This window comes from Heterocephalus glaber, unplaced genomic scaffold (genome assembly GCF_053883595.1).
Source record: "Heterocephalus glaber isolate CG9 unplaced genomic scaffold, H.glaber_assembly_v1.0 deba00001452, whole genome shotgun sequence".
NCBI lineage: Eukaryota > Metazoa > Chordata > Mammalia > Rodentia > Bathyergidae > Heterocephalus > Heterocephalus glaber.
Genome location: NW_028258302.1, coordinates 3,150,907 through 3,171,466, shown reverse-complemented (window position 1 = coordinate 3,171,466; position 20,560 = coordinate 3,150,907). Strand labels below are relative to the sequence as shown.

The following is a 20,560-nucleotide window of genomic DNA, read 5'->3' as shown; positions in this document are numbered from 1 at the left end:
CCTCCTGGGCATGCATCCATGTGCACCTGCATTTGCCTGGGGCCACAGCCAGAGATCCTCTGGTTGTTACTCCCACCCAAAAGCTTTGTATCCGCAAATGACTGCAGAGGTTCTTAAAGGGGTAGTACAGAGTTTTTCCTTCTGTCGGGAAGAAAAAGGTTCCTCTCTCAGGTTTTGCATAAGCCCATATGCTGTCTAAAATCAGAGGCTTAGCTCATAAGGCTAGTTATTTTAAAAAGAGGGAAAAAAAAGAGATTTAAAAAAAAGATGTCATTGGCTGGTGGTGGCACACCCATGTAAAAGTTACTTGATCATACAAAAAGACAAGCTGGCCACGTGCCAAGATAGTATAGCTGCTGACCACATGGCAAGGTAACATGGTGGCACCCTTGACCAAAACACAAGCTGAGAAAAAGCCATTTACAAAGTAGGGTACACAAAGACCAAGTTGGTTCCAAAAAACCAAAGTACAACAAATGTGTGGAAAACAAGGACCCATGGCACAAGCAGCTAGAAAGAGCAACAAAACCTACCGTCCATTCCCCCATCCCCAGGGCCAGGCCAGGAAGTCCCTCTTTGTCTGTCACCTTGAGAAGAGTTCCTGGATTCCCTGTTTAGGAGAGAGTGAGGCAAAGAGGGAGAGAGAAGGAAGGAAAAGCCTTGTGGAGAGAAACAAAACTTTTGCCCAACTTGGTTGGGCCTTACCTTCATCTCTGGCACCTGAGCTTTTTTCTCGTGACTGGCCATGCCAAAATGTACTCTACTGGCTCAGATCATCAAAATGTTGGGTAGCTTGTTTCTAAAAAGTGGCTTGCCAGCTAAATGTTACTGGGTTCTGGATTGCTCGCCTTTCCTTCTGGAGTTGGATTCCAGGTTCTTCTCACCTCAAATAAAGAACTGAATGAAACAAGTAAAAAGCAGTAGCAAAGTTTATTCAAGAAAGCAAAAATGAAGAGTGGGAGAGAAACTGGCTCTGCAGAGGGAGCTTGGATTGAATAAATAGAAAAAGAGAGTGAGAGCAAAGATAAAAGTACATGCTGCATGTGGGAAACACAGTGTGGGTTATCATGGGAAGTTAGAATAACAAAATCTTCATGGCATCTTGTGTTCTTTTATGCTATCTAAATCTCAAGGAAACCGCCAAGAACTTCTCCATATGGGCCCTGAGGGGAGTCCTGGGATCCCACCTCTCAGGCTGAAGTCAGGTCTAGGCCATCCTATTGAAAACCTGCTCGAGTTCTCATGGGAAGTCCATATGCAAGGCTTTGGAAATCGTTCTGCGCATGTATCCCGAATCTTATAATTAACATGTCATGCCTACTACCCCAGCCAGCTTTGCCAAGCCCTAATCTCTTATCTCAGTGTGACCATATTCTGGGCTAATTGGGTCATATTTGGATCTTTGCCCTGTCACTTAGCAGCCTTATGAACATGGGCAGATTGTATAATTTCTTGAGATACGGTTTCCCTTTCTATGAAATTGAGATAGTAGCAGCACCTGCCTTTCTAGCTCTTAGGTCTGAGGCACTACATCAATAAAGTTTCCCTGACACATAGAAAGGATCAATTAGGAATTAAAATCTTGTCCATCAGACTTTGTTGTTCTAGGCCTCCAGTGTATTCATTCATCTGTTTGCTATTCATCAAGTATTTATTGAACACTCACTGTGGTCAGACCCTTATTAGTGCTGAGAATACATGAAAACAAGATCAACAGGATCATTGCCCTTCTAACAAGAGGCCTGATGGGAGCTGTGAAGGAGATATAAATGGAATGAGGCAAGAAAGCAGGACTTGGGAAAAGCCACTTTGGTCAGGTGGTCAGAGGAAGCCTCTGAGGAGATGATTTTTGAGCCGAGGAGCTGATCATGAGATAAGGGGCACCACAAGAACAGAGACCCAAGGCCACAGAGGACTCATAAAGAATAGAGAGGAGACCATGTGGCTGAGGCCAGCAACCACAGTGTCTGTCAGAGGTCACCCAGGTGGGCCTTCTGAGCTACGGCAAGGAGTTTGGATTTGACTCAGAGCAGTGGGAAGCACTGAAGAGCTTAAACATAGGACTGATGAGTTCCTATTTGCATTTTTAAAAGACTGCTTTGTCAGCTGTGTGTATAATAGATAATAAACATCCTTGTACACAAGGCACTGCTGTTTAATGAGAGTGTTAGAGTTAAATAGTAATCTTGCTCCTTAAGAACTTACAGTCTGAGCCCAACAGCTATGATTTTTAAAAAGTGTTCAGCTATAGTTGGCATTTATTGAGCTCTAGCATGGTAGGTTATCTCATAAAATTTCCACAATTTTATGAAGTAGGAGTATTACCCCCACTTAACGGGGAAACCAAGCTTAAGAACAGTTAAGTAATTTGACCAGTGCACCACACCTGAGATCTGAACCTAGACTCCATGTGCTGTGCCCCAACCACTCTGGAGTGATTATCTACCCTTCAGAACTGGAAATGAAGTGGGACAGGGTCCTAGTGGTCTCTTGTTCCTGGAAAAGCATCAGGAAGATGTGAGGTGCCCAGCCCCCCCCTTCAGCTCTGGCTGTTGAAAATAGGGGTGGCCATCTGTTCCTTTGTGTGCAGCTGGAAGAGCAGACTCTGCACGGGACAGGGGCTTCAGAATGCCACTCTCGGCCTCCTCCTTTTGCAATGTTCCCATTGACGACCTGGAACTCTGGAGAGGAGACCATGGGGAATGTGAGCCCAAAGATTTCATGAGGCCATTTGAAAGGAGCCTCCAAAAAAAATTTTTTTTGGCCCCACTGCTACTCCGTCCAGGCAAAGAGTGCAGCAGTTTAATAATAAATGTTATTTGCCTCAGTGATGGACAAGTGTAAGTGACAGGTTTCTTTTCTGTTTCCCAGTTGTCCCTCACATCACAGATGCAATCCAGGAGTGGGTGATGAAACAGGCATTAATACCTGTAGATGAAGATGGCCTAGAACCTCAAGTGTGTGTTATCGAGGTTTGTATGGTTCTTGCATCTGTGAATACTCCACGCGCTCGTCTCCTTGGTCAGCCAGGCAAGACAGTTCCCAGGGAATCCTTGTCCCCATCTCTGTGTCAGGGCAGTGTGGCTGGTGAGAGCACAGTAATGGTCATGTGGAGCGGCCACTTGGGGGAGAGCACTTCTTATCTAAATATACTGTCTACTCCTTTGCAGCATTCATGGGTCCACGTAGTGCCAGCTGTGCCAGAAAGAGTGGCAAGACAGGCTTTCATCTGGCTCTTGATGGAGTCAGCAGACCTTTACTTTCTTCTGGCAGGAACATCTCCCTCACTAAATGAGCTTTTTGGTTTTGGTTTCTGTACTGTCTGCTGATCTCAGCTGTTGGATCTCAGTGTTCCTTCAAAATCAGGAGACTCAAAAGTTCTCATAATTTGTTTATAACTGATGCTTTTTAATAATATACAAGTTATTTATGGTAAAAGAAATAAGATCAGATTTTTTTGCTTTGTGACTCTTGGGCAAATAAAATTCCTGGTCCTTGTTTCACCTGATCTTTTTCTTGAAATACTGTATAAAGTTCTGTAATAGCCTTGGGAATTGTGAGCCTAGCCAGAAGAGTCACCTTGCAGCACAAAGAAATGTCTGTGACTGACATTCTGTAGGGCCGAGGAACCCACATCACACTGTTATTGGCCACTGAATCAAGGGGACAGCAGATGCTAGAATGGAAACCACCAGAGAGAAAGGTTGAGTGCTTTCCTCCTAAATTAGTGTTGCTTTTCCAGCTTGGTGGGACAGTAGGAGATATCGAAAGCATGCCCTTCATTGAGGCCTTCCGGCAGTTCCAGTTCAAGGTCAAAAAGGAGAACTTTTGTAATATCCACGTCAGTCTGGTTCCACAGGTAAGGAATTTACAGTCAGGTTTTGGGGGAGAGAAGGTTGATTTTCACTTGTTAATCTAATAGTTTTCAGTACTTGAGGTACACAAAACAGGATATAAAGAACTTCTTTGTGAATTTAAGCTTGCGGTCATTATGTCTTGTGAAAAGATCGAATGGAAAACGTTTGAAAAGTGAATCAGGGGAGTTACTGTTGATGGTGGATTGACCATATGTGCTTGTCTTACTGAATGGCAAAAATTAAAGCTTTCTTTTTAAGGCAAAATTTCACAGATAAATACTGTGAAGAGAAATCAATAGTAATACAAATGAGAAAGCAGATTGACATGTAGAAACTGACCAAGCTGACCTGGGAGCACTTAACCCTCAGCCTGGAGCAAGGAGAGCAGAAAAGCAGCTCTGTTTGCCCTGCAGAGCAACTGGGGCGTCAAGGTGGGCAGCACCAGGTTCTCTGGGCGGGGGTGGGGTAGGACTTGTTATGTTGTGCCCAGATCGCGAAGTCCCCAAAGACCACCAAGGAGCCGATTACGATGCAAACGCACGAGGGTGGAGGGTCGTTTATTCAAGCTCGAGCAGGGGCTCTCAACTGTCACCGACGCAGCGGGTCAAGATTGAGAGCCCCGAATTTTGAATTAGCAGGGTTTTTATAGAAGCTACAGCAAGGTTTCATCTAGCAGTTATAATGATTAGTCGATGCTTAGCATGCATGAAGTGTAGATTTTTGATTGGCTAGGCTCATGGGGGGCGGTTGAGGGGGATTACGTATAGGTTTTACAAGGGAAAAAGGGGACAAAGGTTAGTGGCCCACTGTCACATACTGATGGTCAGCAGACATCCTGACTAATAGTCACGACCACCCTGTGTGGATAGCCAGCACATTAACAGATTGTCCTATAGATAGCGGGCGCAGGACATTTGCTTCTAGGGTAAACAAATGGCTGAGTAATAAACTTAGGAATCTTGTCCTGTTACAGATTGTGTCTCCTGTCCCAGAGCAAACACATTTTAACCATTAATTTGAGAGCCTAGGGGAATGGTGGATTTTAGCAAAATGGAGTCGCTTTGGTCTCACAGTTACAGCTGCTGTTTCAGAGGAGGTAGACCCTGACCCCTTCCCTACTATGTACAGTTGGGCATCAGCCTCTTTCCACCTTGACAGAAGACTGGGCCCCAAGGAAAGTTCTGGACAGGCAGGCACCGGGGTCAGCTGAGGGCAGTAACACTGAGCCACACTCATGTGGTTGAGTGTGATATTATGCTGCTTGAAATGCTGTGGAGATACCTTGCTTTCTTCCACCTCTTGTTTCTTAGAAGCTTCACAGCCTTCTACATGCTGCATAGTAAGAGCCTTCCCAGATATGACTAGCCTGGAAGAAAAGACACTGCTCCCAGGGCTCCTCTGGGAAACAGGCTGGCCACTGACCTGCAGTGACCAGCCTGCCACTCACATGGGCTTCCAGTTAGCTATTAAGTATGAGGTGCCAGCCAGTGATTAAAAGGCAGTAAACTGCTTGTACCAGATAAAAACTGTGCATGCCATAAGTAGGGAACCTGTGGAGACAAAAGAATATGTAAGAATAAGAATTGGCTTGGGCTGGGGATTTAGCTCAGTGATTCTGCCACCTGGCTCAAAAGCGCAAGGACCTGAGTTCAGTCCCTGGTACCAAAAGAAAAAAAAAAAAGAATTGGCTGGAGCATGCTTGTAATCCTAGTGTGAGGAAGGTTGAGGCAGGAGGATTGCGGAGAGTGAAGTCAACCTAGGGTACATAGTGAGTTCAAGGCCAGCCTAAACTACATAGCAAGACCTTGTCTCTAGAGAGAGAGAGAGAGAGAGGCATAGTGTGGTTGTATAATCCTATAATCCTAGTAGTCTGGAAGGCTGAGACAGGAGGGTCACAAGTTCAAGCTCAAATTTAGTGACTAGATAACTTAGTGACATAGCAAGACCCTGTCTTAAAAATTTTTTTTTTTTCTTTTAAAAGGGCTAGGGATGTAGCTCCATGTGAAGGCTTTGGATTCAATCTCCAGTACCAGCAACAACAACAAAAAGAATTGGATAGCAGAGATGATAAGAGAAAGTTGATGAAATAATTCGTGAATGGGGTAGAAACTAAGAGACAGAATAAGGGAGGAACGATAAGAAGTTTTGACATCAATTGGTAGGATTTCTAGAAAATAAAAACAGAAATGGAGAGGGAAGTGGATAATCTGATGTCAGGGTTCAGCAAACTATGGTCCCAATGCCAAAACTTCTACTGTTTTTGAAAATAAAGTTTATGGAACCAGAATCACATCCTTTTGTTGATGTGTTGTTGTCTGTGGTTGTTTTTGTACTAAAACAGTAAAGTTTAGTAGTTATGACAGGTGCCATACAGTCCACAAAACCTAAAATTTATTATTTGGCCCTTTACAGAGAAAGTTTTCTGACATTTGATCTAAACAAGGAAATTTCTAGACGAGTTTCTGGATTGAAAGGGCCCACTGGCTGTGCAGCGTGTTGGATGAAAAATGACCTCACCGAGGCATATCATTGTGAAGGATCAGAGGAGCAGTGGGGCAGAAATCTAAAAGGCCCTAAAAAGAAAAACACTTTCTTCTAAAGAGCAAAATCAAGAATCAATACAGCAGTACTAGAAGCTAAAAGACAGTGAAGCTATTGTGTTCAAGTATTGCAAGAGGAAATTATTTCCAAACTAGAATTCTGAATGCAGCAAATCTGTCTCTTAAGTGAAAGGAGAATAAAGATAATTTATTATAAAAGGAAGAATGTGGCATATGGTTTAAATGAACAGTATTTTATCCTTGAAGAGGGCTACAGGCACTGGAAGGGTGCAGTGTAGGGGATGGGAATGAGAGAGAGGGCAGATTCTCACTTAGCAGTCCAATCACAGAAAATGCTTCAAGCAAAATGTCAGTAGCAATAAAACATAGGAGAAGGATCAGTTAAAGAGCTCAAGTGGTGGGGTGTGGCTTCGAGGAGGAGTACTTGACTAGCGTGCACAAGGCCCTGTGTTTGATCCCCAGCACTGAAAAAATAGTCACAGGCCACTGTTTGTGGGTTAGGAATGTGAGAGAGAGCAGGGGAGCCCAGAGACCACTGTTCTTCAGTAGGACTGTTTGACTCTCAAATACGTCTGTGTGTAACTTCAAAAATACAAGCTGAAGTGTGTAAACGATCAGATCCTCTATTAAGAGGGATTCAGGGAAAAGTGATATTTGAAAAATTTTTATCATGGAGAAACTAACCTTTTTTTCTTTTGTAAAATAGCCAAGTTCAACAGGGGAACAGAAGACAAAACCCACCCAAAACAGCGTTCGGGAACTTAGAGGGCTTGGACTTTCCCCAGACTTGGTAAGATTTCCTGGGTTCTTCGACTAATTAAAACACATCTCCATGACAGGCCAGGCAAGACCTTCACCTGCTTGACAGGCTCTTGATGATGATTGATAGTGAAGAAAGTAGGTTTAGTGCTTTGAATGGAGATTTTCTTATTAGCATGTGTGAAGTCTTACATGCCCCGTGCCTTATTTCTTCTGTCCGTCCTTTTATTTATTCTCTTTTTTGCTCCTGCCCAAGAATATTCATTGGAGAGGAAAGCCCCAGTTAGTAGCACCTCTAGTTTTATTCATCTGCCTTTCATTGGTATTACCATCTTCCTAATGGTTCTCTAATTTGGGATTTAGGAGTTTCATTTTTTAAAACAGGCAATAGTATTTTTGTGGACTATGTGCATTGTGCCAAGAGCAGACATACTCATTCATCTTAACAATGTGATGTCTATTTTGAGTTCAGTCTGGGGGACACCCAACTTTGTAACCCTTTCTTCCTTCTAAGCCATCTTGTTTTCTCTATTGCCAGGTTGTGTGCAGGTGCTCAAATCCTCTGGACACATCTGTGAAAGAGAAAATATCAATGTTCTGCCATGTGGAACCTGAACAAGTAAGTACACATTCGATCTCTCTGGAATTGGCTTCTAATTGCCTGAAACCTCTTGGCTGTGAGCTTTATGAGGCTTGTTGTTATTTACTAATTAGAAACGGTAGGGCTGGGGATTTAGCTCAGTGGTTTCACCGCCAGCTGTGCAAGCACAAGGACCAGAGTTTGATCCCTGGTTCCAAAAAAAAAAAAAAAATCAGAAACAGTAGATCGTCCTTTAGGAGAACTGATACTCGTTGGCTCTGTGGCTCCCCAAACATACCTGTCCCTCTCTTTCCTCTTCCTACTTTCCCCACTGCTTGTTTTTGTGCTCCATCCAAGCTGAATGTCTTTCTCTTCACCTAACACCCCAAACTTTCTCCAGTCTCTGCTCTTTGCACTTGCTAATTCTGTCAGGAAATCAGGGTTTACCTCTCCCTGCTGGCCTGGCAACCTTTTCTTCATTTGCATCCTTCAGGGTCGACTAAGACTTACTTTCTTAGAAGCTTTACCTACCAAGCCTCAACCCTCAGGGCTAATCACTTCCACTTCTGGGCAACCTATTCGTCTCACACATACTGGTGGTGAACCTGCCTTGTGCACACCCATGTGTGTCCATATTGTCTTTCCTTACAGACTGCAAGCTTCCAGAAGGCCACCTTATGCAGCTTGATGTTTCTGGTGCCTGGTGTCTGGTGTTGTAGTCTTGTAGTCTTTTTGTTACTATGCTAACGGAGGGGACCTGTGGTATAGGAAATTCAAAACTTCGGATCCTTTGCTGTATCTAAGTGTGGTGCTTACTGTGGAAATTGTATTTGTCATTAATTGAGATTGTGACATTGGTCAGCATTAGTCAGCTTTTCATCACTACCAAAAAACAACCTGGGGCAGCTAACTTGTTACAAAAAAAGAGATAAGTTTTGCTCACAATCTTGGAGGCTGTGCTCCAGACACCATAGGCCAGGCTCTGGGAAGGTCCTTTGGCCAATGGCGGAATGTGTGGGGAGGAAGGTCAAGTTTTGAGCCAGAAACAGAGGGAGGGGCCAGGTTTGCTCCTTTTATAGCAGTCCTCTCTCCAGAAATCTAGGTTACAGTATAAATGTCTTTATTCCGTTTGAGGGCAGGACCCGAGTGGCTTAAGGATCTCCCACTAGGCCCGCCCTCTTGTAGGTTCCACAGTACCTCCCAATACCTTAGCCTCCCTGGGCCCAAGGCTTCAGTCACATGTACCCAGTGGGACACCAAACTGGATCCAAAGTATAGCAGTCAGGTCTGGCTGATGGGAAGTTGAGGTCAAGGGATTAAGACTAAGATTATGGGGGCCAAGGATTTAGCTCAGTGGTTCCAGCGTCTGCCTCGCAAGCGCAAGGTCCTGAGTTCGATCCCCAGTACCAAAAAAAAAAAAAGACAAGGTTATGGAGAGTTTGTTTTACTGTTTGTTGGTCTGAGGGTCAGGAGACTGGTGTCCTGGAGAGGGGCCAGTGAAGCAGCAGGGTTAAAATAAAAGCAGTCCACTTAATAAGATTTTGAGAGACACTGAGGTGACTAAAATTATTGGCCTGACATTGTTGGTAGAGCAGGAGGAAAGCCACCGACCTACGGAGGGCGGTTATACTCTATCCTCATGGCTCAGGACTTGGAGTGAGGGGCGCCTGGGCCGTGGTCAGCACTCCAACGGAGGGGTTCTCTTTCATAGCTAGCAGCACGAAGAGCAGAGAAATTTCCATGTTCTCATCAGCCCTTTATCATGCCTTTAATTATTATAGATATTTCTGTCCTAGCAAACTATCTTGTGTATTCTATAGCAGAACTGATTTTCATTAGATTTATTCACTATTAAAATGTGACATGTATTTTCATCTTTAAGTTTCAGATCTTTTGCCTATTTTTAAAATTGAGTTGTTCATCTTGCTGAGTTGTAAGAGTTCTTTATATAGTCTAAATAACAAGTCTTTTAAATATGATTTGAAGTATTTTCCCAGCCTTTTCATTTTCTTAATAGTGTCTTTTGAAGCAGAAAAACTTTTAAAATTTCAGTTTATCCTTTTTTTTATGCTTTTATGTCATATCTAAGAACTCTTTGCTCACCCAAGTTATGAAGATTTTCTTCTAACAGTTTTATGTCTTATGTGATCTGTTTTGAGTTAACATTTGTAGATGGTGAGGTAAAGCTTGAGATTCATCCTTCTGGATAGCCAGTTGTCCCAAACTCATTTGTCAAAAGGACTATCCTTTGATAATATCCTATAATGTTTTACCAGGGATCAAACTCGGGACCTTGCACTTTTGAGGCAGGTGGCGGAACCACTGAGCTAAATCCCCGGCCCCTGTAATGATAAATTTACTGATAGCTATTCCTAATTTTTATTATTATAGTGACATTTAAAAAATTGAATTTCCTGTATAGACATGGCACGCACACAGAACACCTTGGCAACTTTTATCCTTTGATCTGTAGTCTAAAACCTTAGTAGAATTCTGTTAAATCTTACTCTTAACCTGTAAATTTTCTTGATCTTTATGGATGAGCAAAAATGATGTATGCATTTAGTGGCAATTGTTTCTTTTCAGTTTCTATTTTGTTTCTTACCTAGTTGCAGTGGCTAATATCTCCAGCATCACTTACTAGTGACAGGAAGCCATTCTTCCCTTGCTCTGGACTTTAATAAACATTGATATTAAATATTAATTAAATCATGTGATGTATTATGAATTGGTCTGGATTTTGCTCAAGTCTGTGTCCACAGAGCTGACTCTGTTTTTCTCCTTTAATCTGTTCCCTGTGATGAGTTCTACTTTTAAATTCCCTAATGCAGTGGTTTTCAAAGTTGACCATATGTATGTTGGACCTCACAGAAGGAGCTTTAAGCAATACTGGTGCCTGCCTCCTTGAGGTTCTAAGCTAGGTAGCCTGGGATTTTGGATTTTTTTTTTTTTTTTTTTTTTTGGTACCGGGGATCAAACTTGGGTCCTTGCGCTTGCACAGCAGGTGGCAAAACCACTGAGCTAAATCCCCGGCCCCAGGGATTTTGGATTTTTATGAACTCCCCCTAATGATTTCATTGTGCAGCCAGCTGAGTTTGAGTTTGAGAAACACTGTGCTGAATGAAGCCATTCAAGGGTTTCTGGGACAAGTCCTCTTTGAATGTGCTTTTTTTTTTAGGAATTTTTACATTCATTTTCACAGTAGATTAGTCACTAATTTTTTGTCCTGTTCCTGAGTCAGTTTTGGTGATTTGTCTTTTTCTAAAAAATTTCCCTTTTGAAAAAAGGTTTTCAAACTGAGAATTTTTCCTGAAGTTCACATAGTTAGTAGGAGGCTGTTAAGCTCTGTTATTTTTTTATTTTATTAAGTAATTTGCTTTTTTTCAAACAGGTGATCTGTGTCCATGATGTCTCAACTATCTACCGAGTCCCCTTGATGTTAGAAGAGCAAGGGGTTGTAGATTATTTTCTTCGAAGACTTGACCTTCCTGTTGAGAGGCAGCCACGAAAAATGCTGATGAAGTGGAAAGAGATGGCAGACAGGTTTGCTTCCCATAAGGAGCTAGGAGTGACAGCTTTCTTTCTTTTTTCTTTTTTCTTTTTTCGAGACAGGGTCTCACAATGTAGTTCACGCTGTCCTTAAACTCACTATGTAGCCTAGGCTGGCCTTGAAAGCACAGCAATCCTCTTGCCTCAGCCTCCTGAGTGCTGGGATTACAGATGTGCACCACCATATCCACCTCTAAAAAGCACATATTATTGTAAACCATATAGCTGTATCCGTATCTGTGAAAGACTAGTTCCAGGATCCCCCTCAGATACCAAAATCCACAGGTGCTCAGGTGGTGCAGTTTTTCCATATGACTTACAACGTTAAATCATCTCTAGATTACCTATAATACCTATCACAATATTTACTTATAATACCTATTTACCTGTTTACACAAGCAATTATACCCTATATTAAGAAATATTGACAAGAAAAAACGTCTGTACATAGACACAATATTTTTTATCTGTGATTGTTTGAACCCATGAATACGAAGCCCTTGGATACAGAGAGCTGACTGTAATTTAATGATACTCTTGAGCACGTAGATGAGAGAAAAATGAGGTAGGAGTGTCCATAAGCCACCTGTGTGGACTGAACACATGAGGATGCTGGGGCTCTTTGGGGGACCTGTCTTGATCGTGGCCACCCTCTTTCTGAGAAATTCTTTCTTCTCACTTTATTCCTGGGGGTCCCCAGCCATGCTAGGTGACCTGCCTTTTCTAGCCATAGCTCCCTGTGCCATAGCTGATCAAACCAAGGTGGATGCCAGGCCCAAGCTGGGCTAGATTCTTCTTCCCAGGAATTTGGAATTGGGACTGAGAGACAGCAGCCAGAGTGAATGAGGCAGGGACAGTCACACACACAGCTGGGAGCTCGGGAGAGGGCGGCCACTGGTAGCAGCTGAGTGGCAGAAGCCTCTCTGCAGAAGTAGGAGAATGAAGTAAACAACTGGAAAAAGGGAGGAGAGGAGGGGCAGAGAGGAAGTCTTGTCTGGATTCCTGATGGTTTTATAGGTGAAATCCAGACCCGGATGTGGTCCTCTGGCCTGGGGTCCAGGATGTCCTGGTCTCCTACTGATATAGTCGTGGTATACTTTAGTTAGCTTGAGAAGCACAGGAAGTGGTGGCTAGGGGGAGAGTTGTATTCCTATTCTGCAGGTGATGAGAAGGCTGCTCAGGAAGAGCAAGTCATGAACTTATGGGAACAGCCAGAAACTGGTGGAGTTGGAATTGGCAGAGGGAGCAGTTCATTCCGAGATCAGGGTCCTTCCACTGCCCCTGCCTCCCTAATGCTCAGCCCTGCCCACTGGGAACAGGCCCGTGGGCATGTGGATGCTACATTTCCAAGCATCCTAGCCTTGGACTGGCAGAAATTGCTGCCTTGGGCCCAGGAATTCCCAAGCTTCTTTGGAAGACTGCAAACAAGTCACCTCCTGCGGGAAGCTACTCCTAACCTGGCATCAGCAGACCTTGACCTTCTGTCAAGGACCAATCAGTTGACCATGGAGTGCAGTGGGTAGGGTCACAAGACACAAACTAGGTAACTCATCCTGGCAAAACCATGTACAGGCACGTCTCTGAGGTTTAGCAGGTATTCACTGACTTCATCCTCATAGCACAATCCTATCAGAGCTATGATTATCTGTGCTTTGAAGTGAGGCAACTGAAAATTGAGGCCCAGAGAGCTGAAGTGACTTGCCCAGGGCCACACAGCTAGAAAGAGGTACGGCCAGCATTCATACCGAGGTGTCCGAGTGCAGAGGCCACACTCTTGATGACCACACTACTCTGCCTGTCTCATTGAGCTTCTGGGGGAATCCAGTGGGTGGAGGGGTGGGGAGGATGGAGGCTCTCCGTGGAAGAAAGTGGCATGCTAACCCAGAAAGGGAAGCCTCCAGGAGCCCATAATCCCACCAGCTTCCAAATGTCTGTCACACATAGGCAGGCAAAGGCGGTGGGAGGGCCTGGGTGACCTCTGATGATGAATCTGAAAATGGTGGGTGAGTATTACCAAGAAGTAGGTTTCAGTTCAATGGAAGGAATTTCTTCAGAGTCAAGGAAGGAGGTGAATGCCCTAGGTTACACAGAAGCAACGTGCTGAGCTGGGGTTGACACTTATACCTGAAGAAGTGCTCAGGCTTTGCTGTTAACCACAGGGCCCTGTCATCATTTCCTTCTCAAAATGTGGAAAGGAGAGGCCGGGTATTTAGCTCAGTAGTGTTGCCACCTGCCTTGCAAGTGCAAGGTCCTGAGTTCGTTCCCTTGTACGAAAAAAAAAAATATGGAAAGGAATATTGGTGGGTGTGGGGTAGAGAGAAACAGAAACGGGACCCCTATTTCTGTGCCCGTATCTTTTTTTTTTTTTTTTTTTTGGTACTGGGGATCAAACTTGGGACCTTGCGCTTGCAGGGCAGGCAGCAGCACCACTGAGCTAAATCCCTGGCCCCATGCCCATATCTTGCAAGAGACCTGCTGTTTCCCAGTTGATGGAGTTGTGGGATCGTGTCTAGTTGTCTTATGGGTGTGCGCTGCTTCCTTGACTGGTGTGTAAATTCCCTGGGGGACGTCATGTGCTCCCTGAATGTCCAGCTTAGTGCTGGCCTGGCTGTGTCTACAGGATGTGGGTTGGGGATTCCCTGTCGCCTCTTGATTCCTTCCCACCCCTTTACCTTTGGTCAGCCAGGAAGGGACCACTGTGGGCTTCCTTTGAATGAAACAGCATGACTTTTGCTTGGTTGGAAGCCAGGCTGGGAAAGAATTTCCAGGGCATGTCTGGATTTTGTCTTCCTATGGACAACTTTCTTTCTCTTTTTTGAGGGGCTTGGAATTCAGACGTGCCATCACACATTAGCACTTGGGCTCTCGACTCATATTAGAAAGGGTCTTCTTGGTAAGAGACGTACGTTCAAAGTGCTTAACAGCAGTCGTGGTTATAACATAGATGAGGGGGTCCAAGCAGGGCTGGGTCAGTTCCCAGGCCTCTGGACAGTGAGTTAATATTACACACCCTGTCTCACTTGTCTCCTACCAGCTAGGTGGTCAGCACATACAGGTGCCTAGTGGCTGTGGGTCATCGTGCATTCTGATTTCCCTTGTCAGTAACTGGCACAGCCTCCTGGGTAGCATGGCCATTTTCTGAGCTGTGTTTGGGAACATGCCGCTCACCCCATACCAGAAAGGGCTCAGCAGAGGGTATTGCTGCCATCTGCTCTTAAACTCCGATGCTTGTGCATCACTTTGAAGATCTCCCCTCAGTGCCTTCAAGCAGTGGATCTGCCTTGCCGTAGTTACTAGGTCACTGTGAGGATAAGCAGGTTCTGAATGAGTGCTCGCTCAGTCCCTTGTTCTGTGATAGGTATTTGCATTTTGACATTTTCTCTTTCAGTCTTCATTTACCTTGCTGTTAAATGACACCCACCCCCCTTATTTTTGGAGACAGGGTCTCAGTATGTAACTCGTTCTGGCCTTGAACTTGCTATGTAGCCCAGGCAGCTTCAGACATTCGATCTTCCTGGGATCACAGGCGTGCGCTACCACTCCTAGCTTACATGTCCATTTACATGTAGCTATCACAGTGACCAGGTTTCATGGTCCTTTTTTCATAAAACATTATAAACATTTTGCTCTGGTACTAACTACAATGAGAATTTTTAGCAAGTTTGGACTTTTCTGTTTTGTGAATACCCCATAATTTATTTGATCCTTCCGTTTATCTTGTGAATTTTCTATTTATATCAAAAAAATTTTTCCTTTGGGGTTGAAATAGTTTAAAAACAATTTGTGTGAGATTTTAGAACTGTTTCTTTGGAACAGCTTCCAAAATCCTACTTTCTATTTTTTTTAAAATTTTATTTTATTGATACATTTTAGGTATACAATATAATGACATTCATCATTGGAAATTTGCACCTTTACATAATCTCTCTTGGTTCTTATTTTTCCCCCTTCCTCTGCCCTCCCTTCATCCCCTCCATACTTCCTTATTTACAAACACTTTATTTCCTTTTTTTTCATTTTCTCATAATTCCATTTCCTTCTTCCCTTTCCCTTACCCCTCCCACTTCCCCTTCCCTTTTGCCTCTTTTCTTCCTATTTCACATTATTATACCTTTTAGTCCTTATTTACACTTTCAGTTTCTCACACTAGAAAAACTTCGGTATTTACACATGTGTGTCCTATTTATTTCACTTAAGAGTATCACCTCAATGTGCATCCATTTAGCTATAAGTGTCTCTAATTTCTCATTTTTTATGGCTGAGTAGTACTCCATTTATAGAAAAACCACATTTTCTTTATCCAGTCTCCAGTTGATGGGCATTTGGGCTGCTTCCAAGTTTTAGCTATTACAAATTGTGCTGCTGTGAACATGGGTGCACATATATCACTGTGGTATGATTCTTTTAATTCTTTGGGGAAGATACTCAGCAGGGGAATAGCTGGGTCAAATGGGACATCCACTCCTAGTTCTTTGAGGTATCTCCATACTGATTTCCACAGTGGTTGCATCAGTCTACACTCCCACCAGCAGTGGAGCAGGGTTCCTCTTTCCCCACAGCCCCACCAGCATTTGTTATTGGTTGATTTCTTGGTAGCAGCCATTCTTTCCGGGGTTGAGGTGGAATATCAGTGTTGTTTTCATTTGCATCTCTTGAATGACCAGTGATGTTGAACATTTTTTCATATGTTTATTTGCTATTTCTACTTCTTTGTCTGAGAAATGTCTGTTCATTTCAGATGCCCATTTTTGGATTCTGTCTTTAAACTTGGGAGGTCTGATTTTTTTTAAGTTCTTTATAGATTCTAGATACTAGAACTTTGTCTGAAGAATAACAGGTGAAGATTTTTTCCCACATTGTGGGTTGTCTCTTCACACTGCTGGTGGTTTCTCTTGCTGTGCAGAAGCTTTTTAATAAGAACAGATCCCACTTGTTGATTGATTATGCTAGTTCACAGGCAACTGAGGTTTTGTTCATAAAATCTTTTCCTACACCAATGTCTTCAAGAGTTCTACCTAATCTCTGTTCCAGCCGATTCAGGGTTTCTATTTTAATATTTAGATCTTGAATCCATTTTGATTTTAGTTTAGTGCATGGTGAGAGTTAGTGGTCTAGTTTTAATCTTTGACAAGTTGAAACCCGGTTTTTCCAGCACCATTTATTAAAGAGGCTGTCTTTACTCCAGTGAGGATGTTTGGCTCCTTTATCGAAGACGAGATGGCTGAGTGTGTCTGGAGTTGTTTCTGCATCTTGTGATCTGTTCCACTGGCCTCAGGTCTATTTCTTTGCCAGTACCATGCTGTTTTTATCAGAGTAGCTTTGTAGTAGAGTTGCAGGTTGGGGATTGTGATACCCCCTGACATGTCTCTGTTACCTAGAATTGCTTTTGCTATTCTGGGTCTCTTCTTGTTCCAAATGAAGTTTTGGATTGTTTTCTCAAGGTCCATGAAGTATGCTGCTGGGATTTCAATTGGGATTGCATTGGATCTATATAGCAATTTTGGAAGTATGGCCATTTTCACTATATTGATCCTTCCTGCCCAGGAGCAGGGGATGTCTTTCCATTTTCTGATATCATCTTCAATCTCTCTTTTCAGAGTGCTGCAGTTTTCAGAGAAGTCTTTGATTTCTTTCATTAGGTTGATTCCTAGGTATTTCAGTTTTTTGGATGCTATTGTGAAGAATTGTTTGCCCTATTTCTGTCTCAGTGAGTTTGTTGTTCGTGTAGAGGAAAGCTATTGATTTTTGTGTGTTGACCTTGTATCCAGCTACTCTACTGAATTTGGTTATTAAGTCTAGAAGACTTTTGGTGGAGTTCTTGGGGTCTTCTATATAGAGTATCATGTCATCTGCAAATAATGACAATTTGACTTCTTCATTTCCTATCTTTATTCCTTTTATTTGTTTCTCTTGTCTAATTGCCAGGGCTAATGTTTCCAAAACTATATTGAACAAGAGACTAAGTGGGATTCATCCCAGGGATGCAGGGATGGTTCAACATATGCAAATCAATCAATATAATACACTATATCAATAGAGCCAAGGACAAAAACCATATGATCATCTCAATAGATGCAACAAAAGCATTTGACAAAATCCAACATGCATTCTTGATAAAAACCCTACAAAAAATTGGAATAGAAGGTCCCTACCTCAATCTGATAAAAGCCATCTATGAAAAACCAACAGCCAATATCATACTAAATGGTCGAAACTGAAATCCTTCACACTAAAATCAGGAACAAAATCCTGCTTTCTTTACAAAGTCTATCATGTTCTGAAAATTGCTTCTTTACTGGCTTATACATAGACTTATATTCAGGTGTGCTGCTCACTCCCATTACTACATTTTTCCCAATTTTTTTTTCTTCTCTTCTTGGTCTTGGGATGGTGTATATATTCCAATTAATTGGATATTTCTTGACCTTTCTTTCATAGATATGATCGATTGCTAGAGACCTGTTCTATTGCCCTTGTGGGGAAATACACCAAGTTCTCAGATTCATATGCCTCAGTCATTAAAGCCCTAGAGCATTCTGCATTGGCAATCAACCACAAATTGGAAATTAAGGTAAGGAAGGATAACACCGATATAGCCAAGGGGTTAATAGGGAAACAGTCTGTATTCTTGTGGGTGTGTTCATGTCTGCTTTGTTTTTGGAGCTCTGAATTTCTTTTTAAGGATAAGGAAGATTTAGCTCCTGCCTCTGAGAAAACAGTGGTGTATTACCCAGAAATAATGAAGGGGAAAGATGGCCAGAGTAGAGGTAGAGACTGAGTGCCTGGGTCTGAATATAATGTGACCATATACAACTGCCCTGTGAAATGAGAGGGCCTGGTGGACAGAGACATGGTGCACAGCACTGCTTAGGCAGCTGTCTTGCTTTGGAATGTGGTAAGCAGAAGCTGAGCTCGTAGAATGTCTGCACATGGACCTGCCTGCCTCTGTCAGTGGAAAGAGAATAGACCGACCTTTACTTGTAAGGGGAATAAATGCAAATTAGTCATAGTGAGAAACCCTGTAGGGTAATGAAGAGTGTCGACGAGGATGTAGAACTCACATACCTTGATGATGTGAGCACTTTAGAAAACAACCTGGTGGTTTCATATAGAAGTAGATATGACCAAAGAATTTCAATCCCAGATATTTATTTGCTCAAAAACATGTATTCATACAAAAAAGCATTTTTAGGGCCGGGGATTTAGCTCAGTGGTTTTGCCGCCTGCTGTGCAAGCACAAGGACCCGAGTTCGATCCCCGGTACCAAAAAAAAAAAAAGCATTTTTATACAAATGGATACATTACTCCTAGTAATCTACATCTGGAAACGACCCAAATGCCCAGGTAAATAAATAGATGTATTATGGGATATTTATAAAATGGGAAAACTATGGAACAAAATTATGATATACACAGCAACAAGAACGAACCTCAAAAACACTGAGCCAAAGAAGCCAGCCACAAGGCAAAACTAAACTGTGGTGATAGAAATCTAATCTAGGCTTCTCTGGAACAGAAGGAGAGAGGAAACCTCTTGGGGCCATGGTAGTTTTTTGTGTCTTGATAAAGGTGGTGGCTACCCCATCAAGTCTGTGTTTGACCAAATTCATCAAAATGTGTCTAAAATGCTTGTATTTTACTGTATGTAAATGACACATCAGTATTGTTCAGAAATGAAACAAAACAAAAATACAAAACTTTGGGAAAGATGGCCTGGAAAGTGTCATTAGGACACATCAGTGAACTTGCTTTACAGTCTCCTTCAGTGGCTTAGCTGGGCCAAAATTCTAAATGGACCGAGTATGGAATGGATGAAGCCAGATTTGGAGTTAAACAATCTTGTTTTTTGTTTTTTGAGACAGGGTCTCATTTCTCGCTATGTTCAAGTTAGCCTTGAACTCACTGTGTAGCCCAGGCTGTCCTCCACCTCATGACGATCCTCCTACATCAGGCTCCTGAGTGCTGGGATTACAGGCATGTGCCACCGTGCCTGGCTTCAGAGTTAAACAATTTTGAAGGAAACTCTCATATATTAAAATGTTAAATTATTAAATTTAAATATCACTTTAAAACCAAAATTATCAGAAATGCAACATTGATAATATTATTTAACGTCATGGAAGTGCAGTGGGAGTCACTAGCTGTCTCTTCTCCATCCTGGTGCCCAGTACATAGATTCCACAGACCTGGAGCTGAGCACCATGCAGGAGGAGCCCGTGCGCTACCACGAGGCCTGGCAGAAGCTCTGTAGTGCCCAGTAAGTAGTGTTCTCTGGCTGTGCCCAGGGCTTTTGCTTGCGTTAATGAACCCACTTCCAGTGCAAATAGCAGGTCATCTACTTGTTAAAATGTTTTCCAGTTATTGAAAAGACTTACCTATTATGTGATTTAAGCTCAAAAAATACTGCTTACCAATATAGATGGATCTAAAGAAAACCAGTTCTAATTTTATTAATACTGTATGCAATTCATCATTAGGTTTATTTAAAGAGTCTTCATCCAGGACATTTGATAAGTAGCCATAGTAGAGTCCCAATCTTTTTTGGCGGCCGGCCCCACCACCCCATCTTGTCTTCCTTCCTTCCCTTTTCTTTCTCTTTCTTTCATAGTGTGGGGGATTGAACTCAGGGCTGCGTGAATGCTAGGCACTCTCACTACTGAGCCATATCTCCAGTCCTAACAGCTATTGTTACTTTTTAAAAATATATATGTATATATATATATTTTTTTTTGGTACCAGGGATCGAACTCGGGACCTTGTGCTTGCACAGCAGGCACCAGAACCACTGAGATAAATCCCTGGCTCCCTAACAGCTATTATTTTTCATAGTAAAAACTTAGCAAGAATTCAGAGTTCAGTACAGCAGTTGAATGTTTCGGGCTGTACAGCTCCTGTTGAATGCTTGGCCAGTGTGGCTCACTGCTGAGGAGGAAAGGCCTCTGATGACTCAGGAGCACGTAAGTCAAGAAAAAAGGAAAAGCAAATTGGGTTTATATCAATATGTTTTAAAAATTACATCAAAGTACTTGAGGTAAGTGCAGCGGCAGCATTACAGTGATGCGCCCCATCTCTTTTTCCATTCATAAGCCTTTTCTTATGTGACTAAGTCCACAGTTTTGTTTGCAGTTTCTAAGTTTAACTATACAACTCGTTGATTCCTTTAAATAGTACAGTCTTAGCCCCAGTAGTAAGACAGATGGGGTAACTTCATGCCATTAGAGTCTTGGCAGTAGCTTCTTTGGTAGCTACTGCAA

General features: G+C 42.7%; 1 protein-coding gene across 3 annotated transcripts in view; it reads left to right on the top strand.

The window, feature by feature from the left end:
• The window catches only part of Ctps1 (CTP synthase 1), a 45,095-nt gene that overhangs the window by 15,431 nt on the left and 9,104 nt on the right, over positions 1–20,560 (top strand). For all 3 annotated transcript variants that reach the window (XM_021249913.2, XM_004871792.3, XM_021249915.2), the window contains exons 4-10: positions 2,872–2,972; positions 3,743–3,859; positions 7,125–7,208; positions 7,716–7,796; positions 11,149–11,300; positions 17,745–17,877; positions 19,475–19,563. In XM_021249913.2, coding sequence (XP_021105572.1) covers positions 2,872–2,972; positions 3,743–3,859; positions 7,125–7,208; positions 7,716–7,796; positions 11,149–11,300; positions 17,745–17,877; positions 19,475–19,563 — 757 coding nt within the window. The remainder of the gene's footprint in view (positions 1–2,871; positions 2,973–3,742; positions 3,860–7,124; positions 7,209–7,715; positions 7,797–11,148; positions 11,301–17,744; positions 17,878–19,474; positions 19,564–20,560) is intronic.